General features: G+C 47.9%; 7 protein-coding genes and 1 pseudogene across 7 annotated transcripts, besides 14 other annotated features; all 8 read left to right on the top strand.

The window, feature by feature from the left end:
- Positions 1–7,148: part of a sequence feature (areas merged during assembly that could not be assigned to a particular haplotype. This can correspond to areas where the two haplotypes were merged or to regions with more than two copies in the genome that were merged during assembly.) that runs on past the window's edge.
- On the top strand, positions 249–2,297 carry Tc00.1047053504147.80 (mitochondrial intermediate peptidase, putative; the record flags this gene model as incomplete). The annotated part of the gene is made up of 1 exon (XM_814738.1): positions 249–2,297. The coding sequence occupies one exon, from the start codon at positions 249–251 to the stop codon at positions 2,295–2,297; it is 2,049 nt and encodes a 682-aa protein (XP_819831.1).
- Positions 2,485–2,509: a microsatellite.
- Tc00.1047053504147.70 (hypothetical protein, conserved) lies at positions 2,774–3,262 on the top strand (the record flags this gene model as incomplete). The annotated part of the gene is made up of 1 exon (XM_814737.1): positions 2,774–3,262. The coding sequence occupies one exon, from the start codon at positions 2,774–2,776 to the stop codon at positions 3,260–3,262; it is 489 nt and encodes a 162-aa protein (XP_819830.1).
- Positions 3,275–3,347: a sequence feature (T-rich).
- Positions 3,448–3,490: a sequence feature (GA-rich).
- Positions 3,856–3,876: a microsatellite.
- On the top strand, positions 3,956–4,756 carry Tc00.1047053504147.60 (chaperone DnaJ protein, putative; the record flags this gene model as incomplete). The annotated part of the gene is made up of 1 exon (XM_814736.1): positions 3,956–4,756. One exon carries the CDS (start codon positions 3,956–3,958, stop codon positions 4,754–4,756), a length of 801 nt encoding a protein of 266 aa, XP_819829.1.
- Tc00.1047053504147.50 lies at positions 5,265–6,944 on the top strand (annotated as a pseudogene).
- Positions 7,146–7,214: a sequence feature (A-rich).
- Positions 7,149–7,461: a sequence feature (areas merged during assembly that could not be assigned to a particular haplotype. This can correspond to areas where the two haplotypes were merged or to regions with more than two copies in the genome that were merged during assembly.).
- Positions 7,270–7,291: a microsatellite.
- Positions 7,389–8,651, top strand: Tc00.1047053504147.40 (hypothetical protein, conserved; the record flags this gene model as incomplete). Its single annotated transcript, XM_814735.1, has 1 exon — positions 7,389–8,651. One exon carries the CDS (start codon positions 7,389–7,391, stop codon positions 8,649–8,651), a length of 1,263 nt encoding a protein of 420 aa, XP_819828.1.
- Positions 7,462–8,214: a sequence feature (haploid, Esmeraldo-like haplotype).
- Positions 8,215–8,327: a sequence feature (haploid, non-Esmeraldo-like haplotype).
- Positions 8,328–12,724: a sequence feature (areas merged during assembly that could not be assigned to a particular haplotype. This can correspond to areas where the two haplotypes were merged or to regions with more than two copies in the genome that were merged during assembly.).
- Tc00.1047053504147.30 (hypothetical protein, conserved) lies at positions 9,004–9,801 on the top strand (the record flags this gene model as incomplete). Its single annotated transcript, XM_814734.1, has 1 exon — positions 9,004–9,801. One exon carries the CDS (start codon positions 9,004–9,006, stop codon positions 9,799–9,801), a length of 798 nt encoding a protein of 265 aa, XP_819827.1.
- Positions 9,927–9,953: a microsatellite.
- On the top strand, positions 10,176–10,757 carry Tc00.1047053504147.20 (60S ribosomal protein L18, putative; the record flags this gene model as incomplete). The annotated part of the gene is made up of 1 exon (XM_814733.1): positions 10,176–10,757. One exon carries the CDS (start codon positions 10,176–10,178, stop codon positions 10,755–10,757), a length of 582 nt encoding a protein of 193 aa, XP_819826.1.
- On the top strand, positions 11,033–13,684 carry Tc00.1047053504147.10 (hypothetical protein, conserved; the record flags this gene model as incomplete). Its single annotated transcript, XM_814732.1, has 1 exon — positions 11,033–13,684. The coding sequence occupies one exon, from the start codon at positions 11,033–11,035 to the stop codon at positions 13,682–13,684; it is 2,652 nt and encodes an 883-aa protein (XP_819825.1).
- Positions 12,725–12,877: a sequence feature (areas merged during assembly that could not be assigned to a particular haplotype. This can correspond to areas where the two haplotypes were merged or to regions with more than two copies in the genome that were merged during assembly.).
- Positions 12,878–13,738: a sequence feature (heterozygous, non-Esmeraldo-like haplotype).

Raw genomic sequence — 13,738 nt, 5'->3', positions numbered from 1 at the left:
TTTTATCGCCCTACACATCATATACACTTTTGGCTGCTTGTTCGTTTCTCCATACGAACACACACAAATGGATTTGCACTTAAACAGACGCACCGTCTCACTGCAACGCAATACATGATTTCTACCAAAATTACTTTTTGCTTACGGCTGGGAACGCGTATGGGTGTTGGGATTGTTTCCACTCTTTTTATTTTTTGCGAGTTTTTCTGGTCATTCACTTTGCCACATTTCCCGTTAGGAAGTAGAGGATGCTGCGCCGCGTTATTGTGGGAGGTGTTTGCCGCCGCGCATCTCCGTCCATTGCGGGGAGGATGGTGGCCGCTCGCTACGCCGCCACCATACCGACCTCTACTGTGGCATCAACAACCATGTCGTCCTCGCCAACAAGCAGGGACGACGCCTCCACAAGAGCGGTGGTGAGTGAGGTACCAAATCTAAGTTTTCTTGCCTCCAAGACGGTGCTGGCGGAGACGGTAGAACAAACCATTGAGGTGTGCGAGGCACTGCTGAATGAAATTCCCAAAGTGAAGGGCGCGAAGGAGAAGCATGATCTCATTGACTCGACAAGCAACGTGCTCTGTTTGCTTCTGGACCCATGCGAGTTTGTGCGGCAAATCCACCCCGACGAGGAATACAAGAAGCATGCAGCATATGCCTTTCAGAAGGGGTATGAATACATGAGCAAGGTGAATTCCCGCCGAGACCTCTACGATGTGATCGTTGAGTTGGACAGTCCGGAGGGAAGAAAGCAGCTTGATGATGAGGAAATCAAAAACGTTGTGCAGCTAAAACGTGACATGGAAAGCAATGGCATTCACTTGTCTGATGCCCTTAGGGAGAAGGTAACGGAAATGAATATTGAGAAGGAGGATTTGGCTATGCGTTTTTTGACAGAGCAGGGGGCAAAGAATCCTTTTGCCACACTTCGCTACCTTCTCCGTTGTCGCTATGAACTTGCAAAACTTCTTGGTTTTGAGAGCTACGCGGAGCAACAATTGCGGGGAACAATGCTGGGAAATCAACAAAGTGTCTGGCACTTTCTCTGTGGGATTGCCCACAAGTATCGTTCGGCCGCAGAGAAGGAATTGAACCTCATTCGACAGAATGTGGGTGAGGTACGCAATCGACAGAATATTACGGACGATACTCGGGCCCGCGTCGCACATTCGCTCCGTCGAGACGCCGAGCCTGCGAAGGCCGAAGAATACTTTTCCGTTGCCAATTGCATACGGGGAATTCAGTGCCTGTGCTCGGAGGTCTTTGGCCTACGACTGGAGGAAGTGCCGTTTGAGAGGGAGGAAGTGTTTAACCCGGACGCCAAGAAGTTTTACGTTTACGATGAGAACCGGGCTTTTTTGGGCATTATTGTTCTGGATATGTATGCAAGCGATATGAAATACTGCCAGGCGGGGCACCTCACTCTGCAGTTGGGCTGTAAGCCCCATCAGGAGGCTCTCGCACGGGTAGGGCTGAAGCTCCCGGAACGGCAGTACCCAGTTGTTGTTTTGACCTGCAACGTGGGTGCCCTCACGCCGGCGCAACGGCTCCCCAATGGAAGATTTGATGACGAGTCTACCCTTATGCATCCAAGCGAAGTAACGACGGTTTTTCACGAGTTTGGCCATGCGATGCACACAATCTTTGGGCAAACAAAAGTGCAAAATTTAGCTGGAACTCGCTCTAGTATTGACTTTGTGGAGACCTTTTCGCAACTATTTGAACATTTTCTAACCTCGCATGAATTTTTGCGGCTGTGGGCTCATCGCATCAACACACGGGAACCGATTTCTTTTGATATTGTGATGAAACGCAACGCGGCTGCTGACATGTTTAAGCATTTAGACATGCTGGATCAGGTAGTGCTCTCGGCTGTTGACCAGACACTTCACGGACCTCAGCCCTACACTGTGTATTTCCCCCACGGCCAAAACGGACACCTCGGAAAGCGCACTCTTGGCGACAGCAGCGATTACGGCCGCGGCACATACAACTTAGCGAAGATTCTTATTGATGTATGCACCCCTCTCTCAATTGTAACACCGACAGAGAGTGGTGTGCTTGGCACGCTGTCATTTGAGCATTTGTCCGGATATCCTGCCGGCTACTACGGATACCTTTACAGTCTTTCCGTTGCTCGGCGGATTTGGTCGAAGAAGTTTGAGAAGGATCCACTGAATCGTGCTGCAGGGAAGGAACTGGTGCAGGAAGTCATGCGGCACGGTGCCGCATGCAACCCCGTAGAGGTCATTGAGAAGTACTTGGGCGACAACCTGGACGAGATTGACATCTGGGCGTAAGGATGTGTAAATGGCAGCGGCAGCAATGGTGCAAGAACAGGAAGAACAGGAGATAAAAGGGAAGTGCGTCTTTTGGGGGAAAAAGTAAATAAAACTAAGAAACAAACAAACAAACAAAAATAATAATAATTAAAAGGAAAGCGAAAGGGGGTGGAGGATGCTGGTGGTTAATGTTGTTGGTATTTTTGTGGTGGTGGTGGTGGTGGTAGTGGCGTATCCTTTCCTTGTTCCGCTGTGTGGTAAATGTCTAGAAAAGAAGAGGAAGAGTTCTTAATGCGTGTTGTCCTCCCGTGCCGCAGAGGTCGTTTTTCTGTTGTTTTGTTGTTTTCTCTTCAATTTCACTTTTTTACGCACAAATTTTTTTTTTTTTTTTTCGGCGACAAAAGTGAAAAAAGTTCAGAATATCGTGAGGGAGAAAAAGGGGTTTGCCGGGCAAACTATACATTTGGGTTAGTGCGGGAGTTTTCTTAAACAGCATGATGCGTCGCTCTTTTTGTTTGCTTGCAGCTGCTGCCGCCACCACCGCCGCTGCTTCTGCCGCATCGCCCACGAATACCAAGATGAGTACCCTTTACAAGGTCCTGACGGGCGAGCTGCACTTCAAGAACAAGGTACCCGTCAAGGAGTGCAATATTGTGTACCAGTTTGGTGAGGATTGGGAGTCGGAATTGTCGGCATATGCCAAAGCTCTTTCCGCGCAGCAGAAGAGTGTTCTCGAGCGGCAAATGGTACGTCTGAAGATTACACGTTACACGGTTGCAGAGCTTTCCGACTACTGTGGTGATGGCCCCGCCCATCTGGACGCGTCAGCACGCGAGGCGAACATTGAGCAGGGCGTTGCTTTTCTAAAGGAGAAGGGCATAGAAGCGTTTGAGAAGTATGTGGCCGAGGAGGCGGTGAATGCAAACTGGAAGCCGGCGGACGTGAAGAAGTTTATCGACGCCGTGAAGGGTAAGGCAAAGTAAACAAATGAGCGGAAGGAAAAATGACAACAAAGAAGTAAAAAAAAAAAAAAAAAGGGAAATCAGAGGAGAAACAAAAAAACAAAAATTATGGCAAGAAAGAGATAGACTAACTTGAGGGCAATGATGGGTCTTGCGATGGGCTGGGGTGCAGAACTCCGGTGCAGGGAGGAAAACGCCGATGTGCTTCTCTTTCTCTCCCTCTCTCTCTGTGACTCTTTTTTTGTTTCTGTGTAATATATATTATAAATGTATGTGTGTGTCATTATGGATGCAGTGGGAAGACGGGTGTTGAAGTCATCCTGACGCTGATTAGGAAACAATGTACGTGTGCATGACGCAGACACACACATCTTCACGAAGGGAGGGAAGTTTCTATTAAACAGTTAAAAGGAAAATGATGACGGATGTCAGGACTCAGAAGTAAATGGATCACTCAACCTTTTCTTTTTTTTTTCTTTTAAAAGTTTCTTTAGGCAAATTTAAAAATAAAGCAAGAAAATAGTTAACTGATATTTTTACATAAAAAGTAGCGTATACACGTTACACAAGTAAACACGAAGAGAGCGAAGGGGTAATAAGGCGCAGCGTTCAACTTTTTTTTTTTTTTTTTTTTTGTGTGTGTGTGTGTTTTAAGCTAAACTGACAGAAAAGTATTGGATTGGAGAAAAAGAAAAGGAAGCAGCACCTGCAAAAATGCCTCCCAAACGTCCACTCTACGAAGTTCTTGGTGTGTCGCAGGATGCGGCCGAAGAGGAGATTTCTCGTGTTTACCGGCGAATGGCGCTTCAGTATCATCCTGACCGCAATCCAAACGGGGAGGCAAAGTTCAAGGATATTGCAAATGCGTACAGCGTTTTGGGTGATTCAGAGAAGCGCCGCGTGTATGATGCGACTGGCGTTATTCCTGGAGGTGCGGCGGAGACAGACAATGAGGCCACAATGGCGGAGCGCTCTGCCGAAATGAAGGAACGTGTCCAGGTGTTCTACGCCACATATGCAGGGTCGCCGGAGGAGACAGAGGATGTCATATCATGCTACAAGAAGTGCAAAGGGAACTTTCGGCGAATGGCGCGAGAGGAGCTTCTTTTTGACAACAAAAAGCAGGGGGAAATTCAGCGTCTGATGGAACTTGTACGGAGCCTCGTGGAGAGTGGACGACTGAATCCGACGGAGGCGTGGAAGGTGACGAATACTGCGGCGGTGCTTAAGCAAATTGAACGGTCACTGACGAGGGAGCGCAAAGAGGCGAAGGACGCCCTTGACGCCATGGGCCTTTCCGCCAAGGAAGGGGAAGGCGGCCTGCATGCATTGCAGGCGCTGATGAAGCGAGACCAGGAGGCCGAGTGGAGCAAGATGATGAGCAACCTGGAGTCCAAGTACGTGAAGCCAAAGTCGGCCACAAAAGGAGTGGAACAAAATGGCAAGCGGAATAAAAGGAAGGCAGAAGCAACAAAAACTGTTTCCGCTCCACCGCAAAAAAAGTCGAGGAGGTGACGCCAATTAAGAAGTGGGATATAACAAGCGTGTTTGAACAGAAAAGGGGAATAGAGAGACAATTGGATGCGCACACGAGTGCACGAGGGGTAGAGTATTGCAATACTATAGACAACCAAGTTCAGTATTATAGAGTTTACGAGGGGGAGATGCTGGGGGTGCAACCACGGCAATGAAATAGTCCTCTACCCCACTTCTTATTTATTCAAGTCTTCAAAATGGATATGAAAGAAGAGAGCAAGGGAAAATCCATATGCAGTTTGCTGTACACCTTGCAACGAAATTCATCATAATTTACGTATATATATACTGAGAGAGAGAGAAAGAGAAGTGATTTTAACGTGCCATTTTTTGTTCTTCTGGTCTCTCGGCTTGCTTGTTTTGTTTTGGTTCTTTGTGTCTTCTTCCTTTTTTTGTGTGTTTTTCAAGGAAACACGATAAAGGAAAAAGAAAAAAAAGGTTATATTATCCACACCACAAAAATCACTTTAATACGATCGTTAGAAATGAAGACGAATGGTAATGACTCTGTTTGTGAGGGTTTGCTGCGAGAAAGTCGTGGCCTGCGTCAGGGAGAATTTACGGGTCGGCAGTCTTTGACGAGCCGCATCAGCATGAATGTTGCACGTCGTCTGTCTGTTATTGGCGTAGCAGAAGAGTCACGTACCGCTACCGTGTCCGGGGCAGCTATAAATACTCTCTGCAATGTTATTGGGGCAGGTGTACTCTCACTGCCGCTTGCGATTTGCGAGGCTTCAGTGGTTGGTGCTTTAGTATTGATGTTTTATACTGCAATTCTTTCAGGATTTGCCGTATTTGCCGTTGTGGCTGCGTGCGACGCGACGCAACGTTTTTCCTTTACGGAGGCTGTGGCTTTTGTCATATTTCCTTCCTTAAATTTTGAGGAATTCTGTACAATGTATTCATTCGTGCCCTTGAGGGCAATGTCGAACCAGAAAAAGGAACTATGGAGTTGGATAACCTTCGCCGATGCCACAAGGAGGATGAAATTCTGCGCCGCAAACGTCGACGCATTTTAATGGTGTTGGTAGAGTCAGTTATATTTCTGAATAACTACGGCGGTCTTGTAATTTACTCACGTGTCATTGCGGACTCGATACCCCCCGTTGTGAAAAATTTCTTGCATGGATCGGGGTTTTTTGTTACGCGCATTTTTTGGCTTTTGACATCTGGAGTAGTATTTTTTTGTTTAAGTTGTGTGCGGAACATGGACGAACTTAAGTGGACATCCATACTCGGTTTTCTCACAATATTCTATATCGTTTTAACTGTAGTTGCACGGTATTTCACGAGTTGTCATACCCCGCCGTATCCCAATGTTGATCCTGCAGACCGCGGCGAAATCAACTGGTACCATGTGGGGACGGGCATATTTCGTGCAATATCCACTTATGGCGTGGCTTTTGGTTATCATTATAATGTACCGTATTTCTACCGGGAGCTGAAGGATCGCAAACCATCTACTATGATGAAAACCGTTTACGTGGCGTTTCCCATAATTGTTTTTTGTTATGCCGCAACAGGGGTGTTTGGATATTTGACGTTTGGAAACTTGGTGACTGCGAAAACCTCTGGGGGCGACATTGTGCGTAACTACCCCGATGATGACCCGGTGGTGAATGTTGGACGCCTAGGGCTTTTTTTTCACTTTGCTTGTGTCTATCCCATCCTCTCCGTCTGTGCCCGTCGAGGATTTCATCGAATTCTCATGAACGCACTGACGTGGTGTAGCCAGACGGAGCTTATTGAACCGGGAAGAGACCCGGAACAAGTGGGCCGTAGGGAGCGTGAGTACACCGCAGTGGATGTGACTGGCAACATGTCTATTATAGGCCCCGACAGGGACGTTGGTTCTCCCGAAGACACCACCCGGCTAGCCATCGTTCTTGAGGCATTTTTTCTTGTTACTACAACGGTCGCGATTGCTGCCGCCGTATCGGGAATTTCAGTGGTGATTGATTTCTTCGGTGCGCTTTTTGGAGTTTTCTTGATGCTAACGTGCCCTGGCCTTATTGCGTGGTTTTTGTTTTCACGTGCCCAGCTGTTAAGAACCTCCCCGTACCGTTTTGCCCGCCTACTCATGGCTCTTTCCGTGTTGCTTATTTTTACGGGAATTGTTTTTTCCGTCGTGGGAGTGGCGTTTATTATTAAAAGCTACACCACCTAGCAGGGTGCAGTGACGCTCAACCTTTTTGTTTTTGTTGGGGCATTTTTTTTTTTTTACGGACACTTTCTTCTTCTGTTTAAAGTAGGGCTTTTCCTTTGAATGTGTTGGTGCGAGGGAAAATGTAAGTGAATGTGATAAGGTGGTGCTTGCCGTCCTTGGCACGTGCGCACATATTTATTTTCCCCTTCTGACGGTTTTATGTTTTTTTCTTTTTTTTTTTTTTTTTTTTTTTTTATTCAACATCTGTCTTTTTTTTTTTCTTTCTTTTTTGTAGTTTTTTGGGTCTTCTTTGCCTCACCTTTGTTTTTCGCAACTCTCCCTTCCCTTTTTTTTTTTTTTTTTTTTTTGGCAGGTGTCGCCTCCACTCTTCTTGCGCACCGTCCAGACACACAAAGCCGAGGGAAGAAGGGAATATTATTGAAGCTTAAGGGACAATTAAGAGAAATGCGGCGATGGAGTCGATTTACCATGATATCTGCACTGTTATGTCTTTCTCGCTCTAATGCCACCTTGAAAATGGCACGTAATATACAGAAGGTCCCCACGGTGGCAATGGAGGATGTGGAGGAAGCAGTGGATGACACGGAAGATGCCGCCGATGTTGAAACGGATGGCAAGGATGAAACAATTGTTGAGATGGACGAGGTGAGAATGCAGGCATTGCCCAAAACATACAGAAGGTCGTCGCCGAAGGAGTCATGTCTTTCCGTGGAAGAGAGACGACAGCTTACACGGATGATTTTTGAGACTCATTACGCCTCACTGGGAGAAGGAAAGGAGGACAGAGCAATGTGGTATCAGAGTGCACTGGAGGTGCAGTGGCTAGAGGAGTGGGCTCTGGCCGAGGGAGGGAACCAGAAGGATGCCGCACGACGTGCGGTGAAGAAGGCGGTGTTGCAACGCGTCGACCTGCATAAGCCTCTTGCGTACATTATAGGAAATCAGCCTTTTTATGGATGCAATATCCACTGCTTCCCTCCGCTTCTTTGTCCACGACCGGAGACAGAGATGTGGACTCACTGGTTTGTTCAACGCCATCTGTCTCGTGCAACAGCCGATGAAAAGTCTCCGCTACGTGTATTAGATATGTGCTGTGGCACTGGTTGTGTAGGTATTGCCATCGCTGTGCATTTACCGCACACAGAAGTCGTGGCAGTTGATGTTATGGAGGAGGCCGTGAAAGTGTCTGAGGAGAATGCAAGGCGGAATGGGATTCATGTATCGCGTTATCGTGCAATCAAAAGCGACATGTTTGAGGCTTTTGTTGAGCTTGACGATACTTCCAGTAGCGGGAAAAACAAAGAGGGAATAAGTGAGAATAAGAAGACACAAATAGCAGATTTGCACGTGGGCTCGTTTGATATCATCGTCTCAAATCCCCCTTACGTGTTGCCAGAACAGTACGTCCAGCTTCATCCTGGCATCAAACTCTGGGAATCGAAAATTGCCCTGGTGGGCGATGCCAAGAGGGAAAACCACCAGTACCTTTATTTCCAGGAGCTGTGCGAAATGGGATCCGTCATGCTGAAGCCGAAAGTGCGCCGCAATGCAACTCTCGCGAGTGCGCCAAATTTCATTGTGGAGGTGGGTCTGCAGGCGGAGCGTGTGGCTTCTCTCATGGAACGGAGCGCTTTGTGGGAAGATGTGGAGGTTCATCTTGACTACGCACAGCAGCCGCGCTGGATAACCGCCTCTTCCTCCCATTAATTTCCTCTCATTGTGGGAAAATGATCTACTGAGGAAGAGGAAGAGCGTGCGTGTGTGTGTGTGTGAATGGTTGTTATTGTTTTCACGACTTTTCTTCCTCTGTATTTTTATGTGCGTGTGACCTGTTCTTGTTCTTGTTGTTTTTTTGTTCATCCCTTTTTTTTTTTTAAACCCCATTGCGGGTTTTTGGTTGTTTTTTTTTTTTTTTTCAGAAACGCCGACTACAAGAAAAAGGAAGGGCGCATAGGGTCAGTGCACGCAGCAGCTTACTTTTACGGACATTTAGTTATTTTTATTTATTCATTCTTTCTCTCTCTCTCTCTGTGCGTGTGTGTGCGTTTGGCATTGATTGATGGTTCTCATTGAATGCAAGCGACTGCCAAAAGATGAGTACAGCAAGGACTACGATGTTTTTCTGGTGTCGATACCTGGAGTCACAAATATTGGTGAGGCGACGGATGTGCTGCAACAAATGCGAAATACACGTGTGCGCATCAAGTGGATGATGGCGGCCGCGAAACAACTTGCGAAAGACTTCTGTTCAGAGGAGCAGCAGCACCACCTTCTGGGTCCTGTTGCTGACGCTGAGCGTTACATGTCACTTGAACGAGCAGAAAGGCGGTTGACATGCACCCAGAAAGAGTTAGACGATCTGGTTGATGCATTCAAGGGGGGCGCCATGATTCTCTTCCCGGCTGAGTGCAGTGGGACGGATGCGGTAAAACGTTTAGCACAACTTTTGGATGATGACAACACCACCGACACGGAGCGATCCAAGGCACACCGCCTTTTGAGCATTATAGACGATGGGGCAACGACAGAGGATATCCTGCAGGGTGTGGCGACCATGTGGTGGAGCGGCAAACAACTCGATCGAGCTGCCGACTTTACAAAGTACGTGGGCAAGAACGAAAAGACAAAGATTACGGTAAAACTTACGGCCAAGGATGCTCCTGCACCCCCGCGAGAACCTGCATTAGATGCCAAGGCGCAGTCTGAGCTTATGGCTTACTACTTCAGGAAACAGGAGGAAATGAAGAAGATGATAGAAGACGAGGATCTCAGCTACGGCAACAGCGCCTGGGCCAATCCACAGGGCCTCAAGTCTCAACTGCATGGCTTCGATTCGGTGAAGTTCAAGCCGGGGTAACGTCGTTGACAATTTTTTTCCCCCTCTCAAGCCTCTCCTCCTCACTCCCGTTACCTGTTCTTCTGAGTCAATTAGAGGGAAGAGTCCTGTTGTATTCAATGAACGGATATGTAATCTCTTTTTTCTATTATTATTATTATTATTATTATTATACCAACTGTTACTTTTTTTTTTTTTTTCCCCTGTGGGAACGCCATCTTTTTTTTATCCCCCCCACATCCAGCCACACTGACACGGAGATGCAGTATTATATGCCCATGCCTTTCTCTTTTTTTTTTTTTTAATCCTTTTTTGCTTCCCCTTGGCATTTTCAAATACATATATTGCAGGCTTTAGACTTTTTTCCTTTTCTTTCATTTGGCATTGCGGAAGAAATGGGAGTCGACCTCACCGGAGTCCAGAAGAAGAAGCGCGTGGTGCGCCACCACACCTACTCGACGAACCCGTACATCAAACTGCTCATTAAGCTCTACAAGTTCCTCGCCCAACGCACCAACTCCGCATTCAACAAGCTCGTGCACCAGCGCCTGCTTAAGAGCCGCAGCAACCGTGCCCCAATCTCTCTGAGCCGCATCGCCGTCTGCATGAAGCGCAAGTCGGTGTGGCTGGAGAAGGGCAAGAAGGCCCCCATTGCCGTCATTGTCGGTGATGTGCTTGATGACGTCCGCATGGCCCGCATCCCCGCTCTGCGTGTGTGCGCCCTTCGCTTTTCAAAGAGCGCCCGCGAACGCATCACCGGCGCCGGTGGTGAGTGCCTGACGTTTGACCAGCTCGCAATGGTGGCGCCGACAGGGAAGAACACATTTCTGCTGCGCGGCCGCAAGTCTGGGCGCGAATCCGTGAAGCACTTTGGAGCAGCGGGCGTGCCCGGCTCCCACGCGAAGCCCTTCACGTCGAACCGCGGAAAGGAACGCCAACGCAGCAGCGCCCGCCGTCGTGCCTTCCGCCACAAGTAAAAAAAAAAAAAAAAAGAATGGGGAAGGAAAAAAAAGCCAGAGTCCTGTTTTGTTTTATTTTATTCTGCTAAAAATATCAACAACAAAACCTTACACTCTATGTGCAAGGGATGCACCGCCACAATTCATGGAGGCACACTCTCTTCTGCCCGTGTCCGTACTGGGTTTTGGTGAAATGCCTTTTTACTTTTTTCCTGTTTCTCCTGTTTAGCCAACGCGGAAAAAGAAACACACATATACATAACATAAACGAAAAGAAAGCATATACCTCTCCAATGGATGCCATTCTCGTTATACCAAATGCCTCGTCAACCATGGTGATTGATGCCGAGGCTGCAGCCGTGGTAGAACTTAACACATTGCTTTCTCGATCAGGACTTCATTTTTCTACGGCGTCCACCCAGCTACACATTATGCCGGAGACGGTGTATTTTCTTTCACGCGAAGACGTGGCGGTTCTGTCTCGTTTTGCTCGTGTGCTGGTGAAAAATGCATCCGTGCAGTGTGACTTCAGCGCTCTCTGGGGCGTTCTGTGGGGTCATGCAAAGGAGGTGGAGAATGTTCTTAACCAACATGCGCAGCAGCCCTTGGATAAGGAGGGTCGCCCGCAAGAGACGGCATTGCGACAACTCGTGCCGCATTTAATGCTCTTGGCACACGTATTTCACACATTACGGCATATTGAAGAGCCGTTTGCACGACAGGAGGTGAAGGATGCCGTGAACATTGTGCAGAAGGAGGTGGAGATGGTAGTGAGACTTGCACTAAAAGTGACGCGGGTGTTTGACAGTGCCCTAAGGAACCCACAGCGCACCAATGAGAACTCTTTGCGTGCTGTAGAATTGTGTCTCGCCGCACTTGAGATGTTCATTGCTTCCATCGCTTCTCGGAAAACGATAGATGTGAGCCCCGTGCTTGCTTTCTTTAACTCCGATCTGGTTTGGCGTTTCAGTGGGGTTGGTGTGATCGCAACGGAGAGTTACTGTGAAGCCATTCGTCGACTTATAGTTGCCATATTCTTGCGTCAGGATGATTTTGTTGGAGTTGAGGAGGTAGCTGTGCGGCTTTTGCGCCATCGTTTGACCAACAGGCCACCTTTTGACTGGGAGATCTTTCGTCGCTTGTACGTCTTGCGGGACGCTGAGCTCTCCTCTGTGGCCTCGCTCACACCACAGTACGGTATCCTTCGTTACATGAGCATCGTGCAGCTTTGTGTCGAGTCTTTACTTCTCTCAGATGAGTCCTGGACAAAGTCGTTAAGACGACAAACGGTGAAGTCCCTGCATCAAATGAATAAGAAAGAGATGCTGTCCTTTTTTCAGGTTTCTCTTCTGGGTGCCGTGGAGGGAATGCCCGAAATGAATTTCTCGGACGATGCGGAATTGCAACGCCGCTCCGTGGTGACTCATCTAACTGTCCAGAATACTAGTAAGGATTGCATTCTTCAGCCAAGCTTTCTCCGAATTCTTTTGGCACACGGCTACATCGTTCCTCAGATAAATCACGGTGTGCTGAAGCGAACTTCTATCATTTCGCTGCTGCGTGCTATTGCCGAACAGCTTTTTCAGTTGCCGCTTATTCAGTCAGGAGAAAAAAACTCGTTGACGGATTTAACATTGATTCCACCTGTTTTGACCAAACGAGTTTTACGGCTTATTGTTGATGCCGCCGCTTCGGACGTCGAGATGGCTTGTGATGTGATGTTGGAGGTGCATCAGATTACGTGGGTTATTTATGAGGCCAACATCTCGCAATGTGCCTCTCTTTTGTCCGCGCAGAGGATGCCTGTACCACTTCGACGACTTTCCGTTTCAGCGATGGAGTTACTTGCCATTTTTTTTGAGCCTAACGCGATTCTTTGCAGTGCTGGTCATTCCATGACTCTGGAGTCTCTTGCACGGGTGTTTGCGGTTTTAGCGTTCTACAGTTCTGCCAAGAAGGACGCCGGGAATATGGAAAAAAAAGCAACATTGCGACTCATTAACAATCTGGGCATGAAGTTGTCATCTCTCGCACGGATGATGACGGCTGAAGAGATTAAGTCTTTCTTCCATACTGTGATTCTTCCCTGTACCTCGAAGGAGAAGTTAATACAGAAGAATCGTCAGCAATACGCATTGCAGGAGGCGTATTTACGTGCCTTTTCTTCCTCTGCTGTCGCTCTTGCAATGGATGAGGCCACTATATTGAGACACTGGGTGGATACTGCTCTTCGCTGCATCCGAAACACACTTAGTGGGGCTCTCTCCCTTGCAGGGCTTGACTTTTTTACCGCTATATTTCTTTCAAGGCGAGCTATTGCGCCTCTTTTTGTTCCAACGTACGTGGCATTGATGATCCCAATCAAAAACAAAACACGTTATGGCGAGCCATCATTGTTTCTGGTGCGTCATTTTGCAAAGGGTGTGCGGGCAACATGTCAGGCACTTGAAGACTGTGATGAGCAGATACTGGCAGGGATGATGCAAAACCCAAACTCATCTTTAAAAAAATTTCTTTTGGAAATTTATGGGGAGGGAGACGCCGCACCATCTCTGGATAATGTGCGACCTATCAGTTGTGTTCTTCTTATTGTATCAGCGCTCTTTGACAAGGTTTGTCTTATTCTTGGCCACACTGCGAAGGCACAAACCACCATCGCCACTGCCTCCAGGCAAGAACGGATTGCACGTTTCCAGGCGTATTTTTCCGCACTTATTAATTTGCTGCGGTGTCGCTCGCGCCCTGTGCTTCATCGTGTGTGCGCCTCAGTAGAAGCAGTCATACTGGAGCACCTGCACGGTGTTCCGAGGGCTCAGTTGCAGTGGATGAAGTACACCACAGCTACGGTGGACTTAATTGAGGGAACGGGTAAAAAAGAGTTGGTGGAATGGCTTCTGATGTTGGAGGAAAAGGCAAGAGGTTCCATTCCCCATTCTCCACTCTAGCTCGTCATTTGGTGAGAGGGGGAGGGGTGTTGAAATGTGTGAGTCAAAAGAAAG

The sequence above is a fragment of the Trypanosoma cruzi genome, genomic scaffold (assembly GCF_000209065.1).
Source record: "Trypanosoma cruzi strain CL Brener 1047053516765 genomic scaffold, whole genome shotgun sequence".
Taxonomy (NCBI): domain Eukaryota; phylum Euglenozoa; class Kinetoplastea; order Trypanosomatida; family Trypanosomatidae; genus Trypanosoma; species Trypanosoma cruzi.
This window is presented reverse-complemented; position numbering and strand designations above follow the sequence as displayed.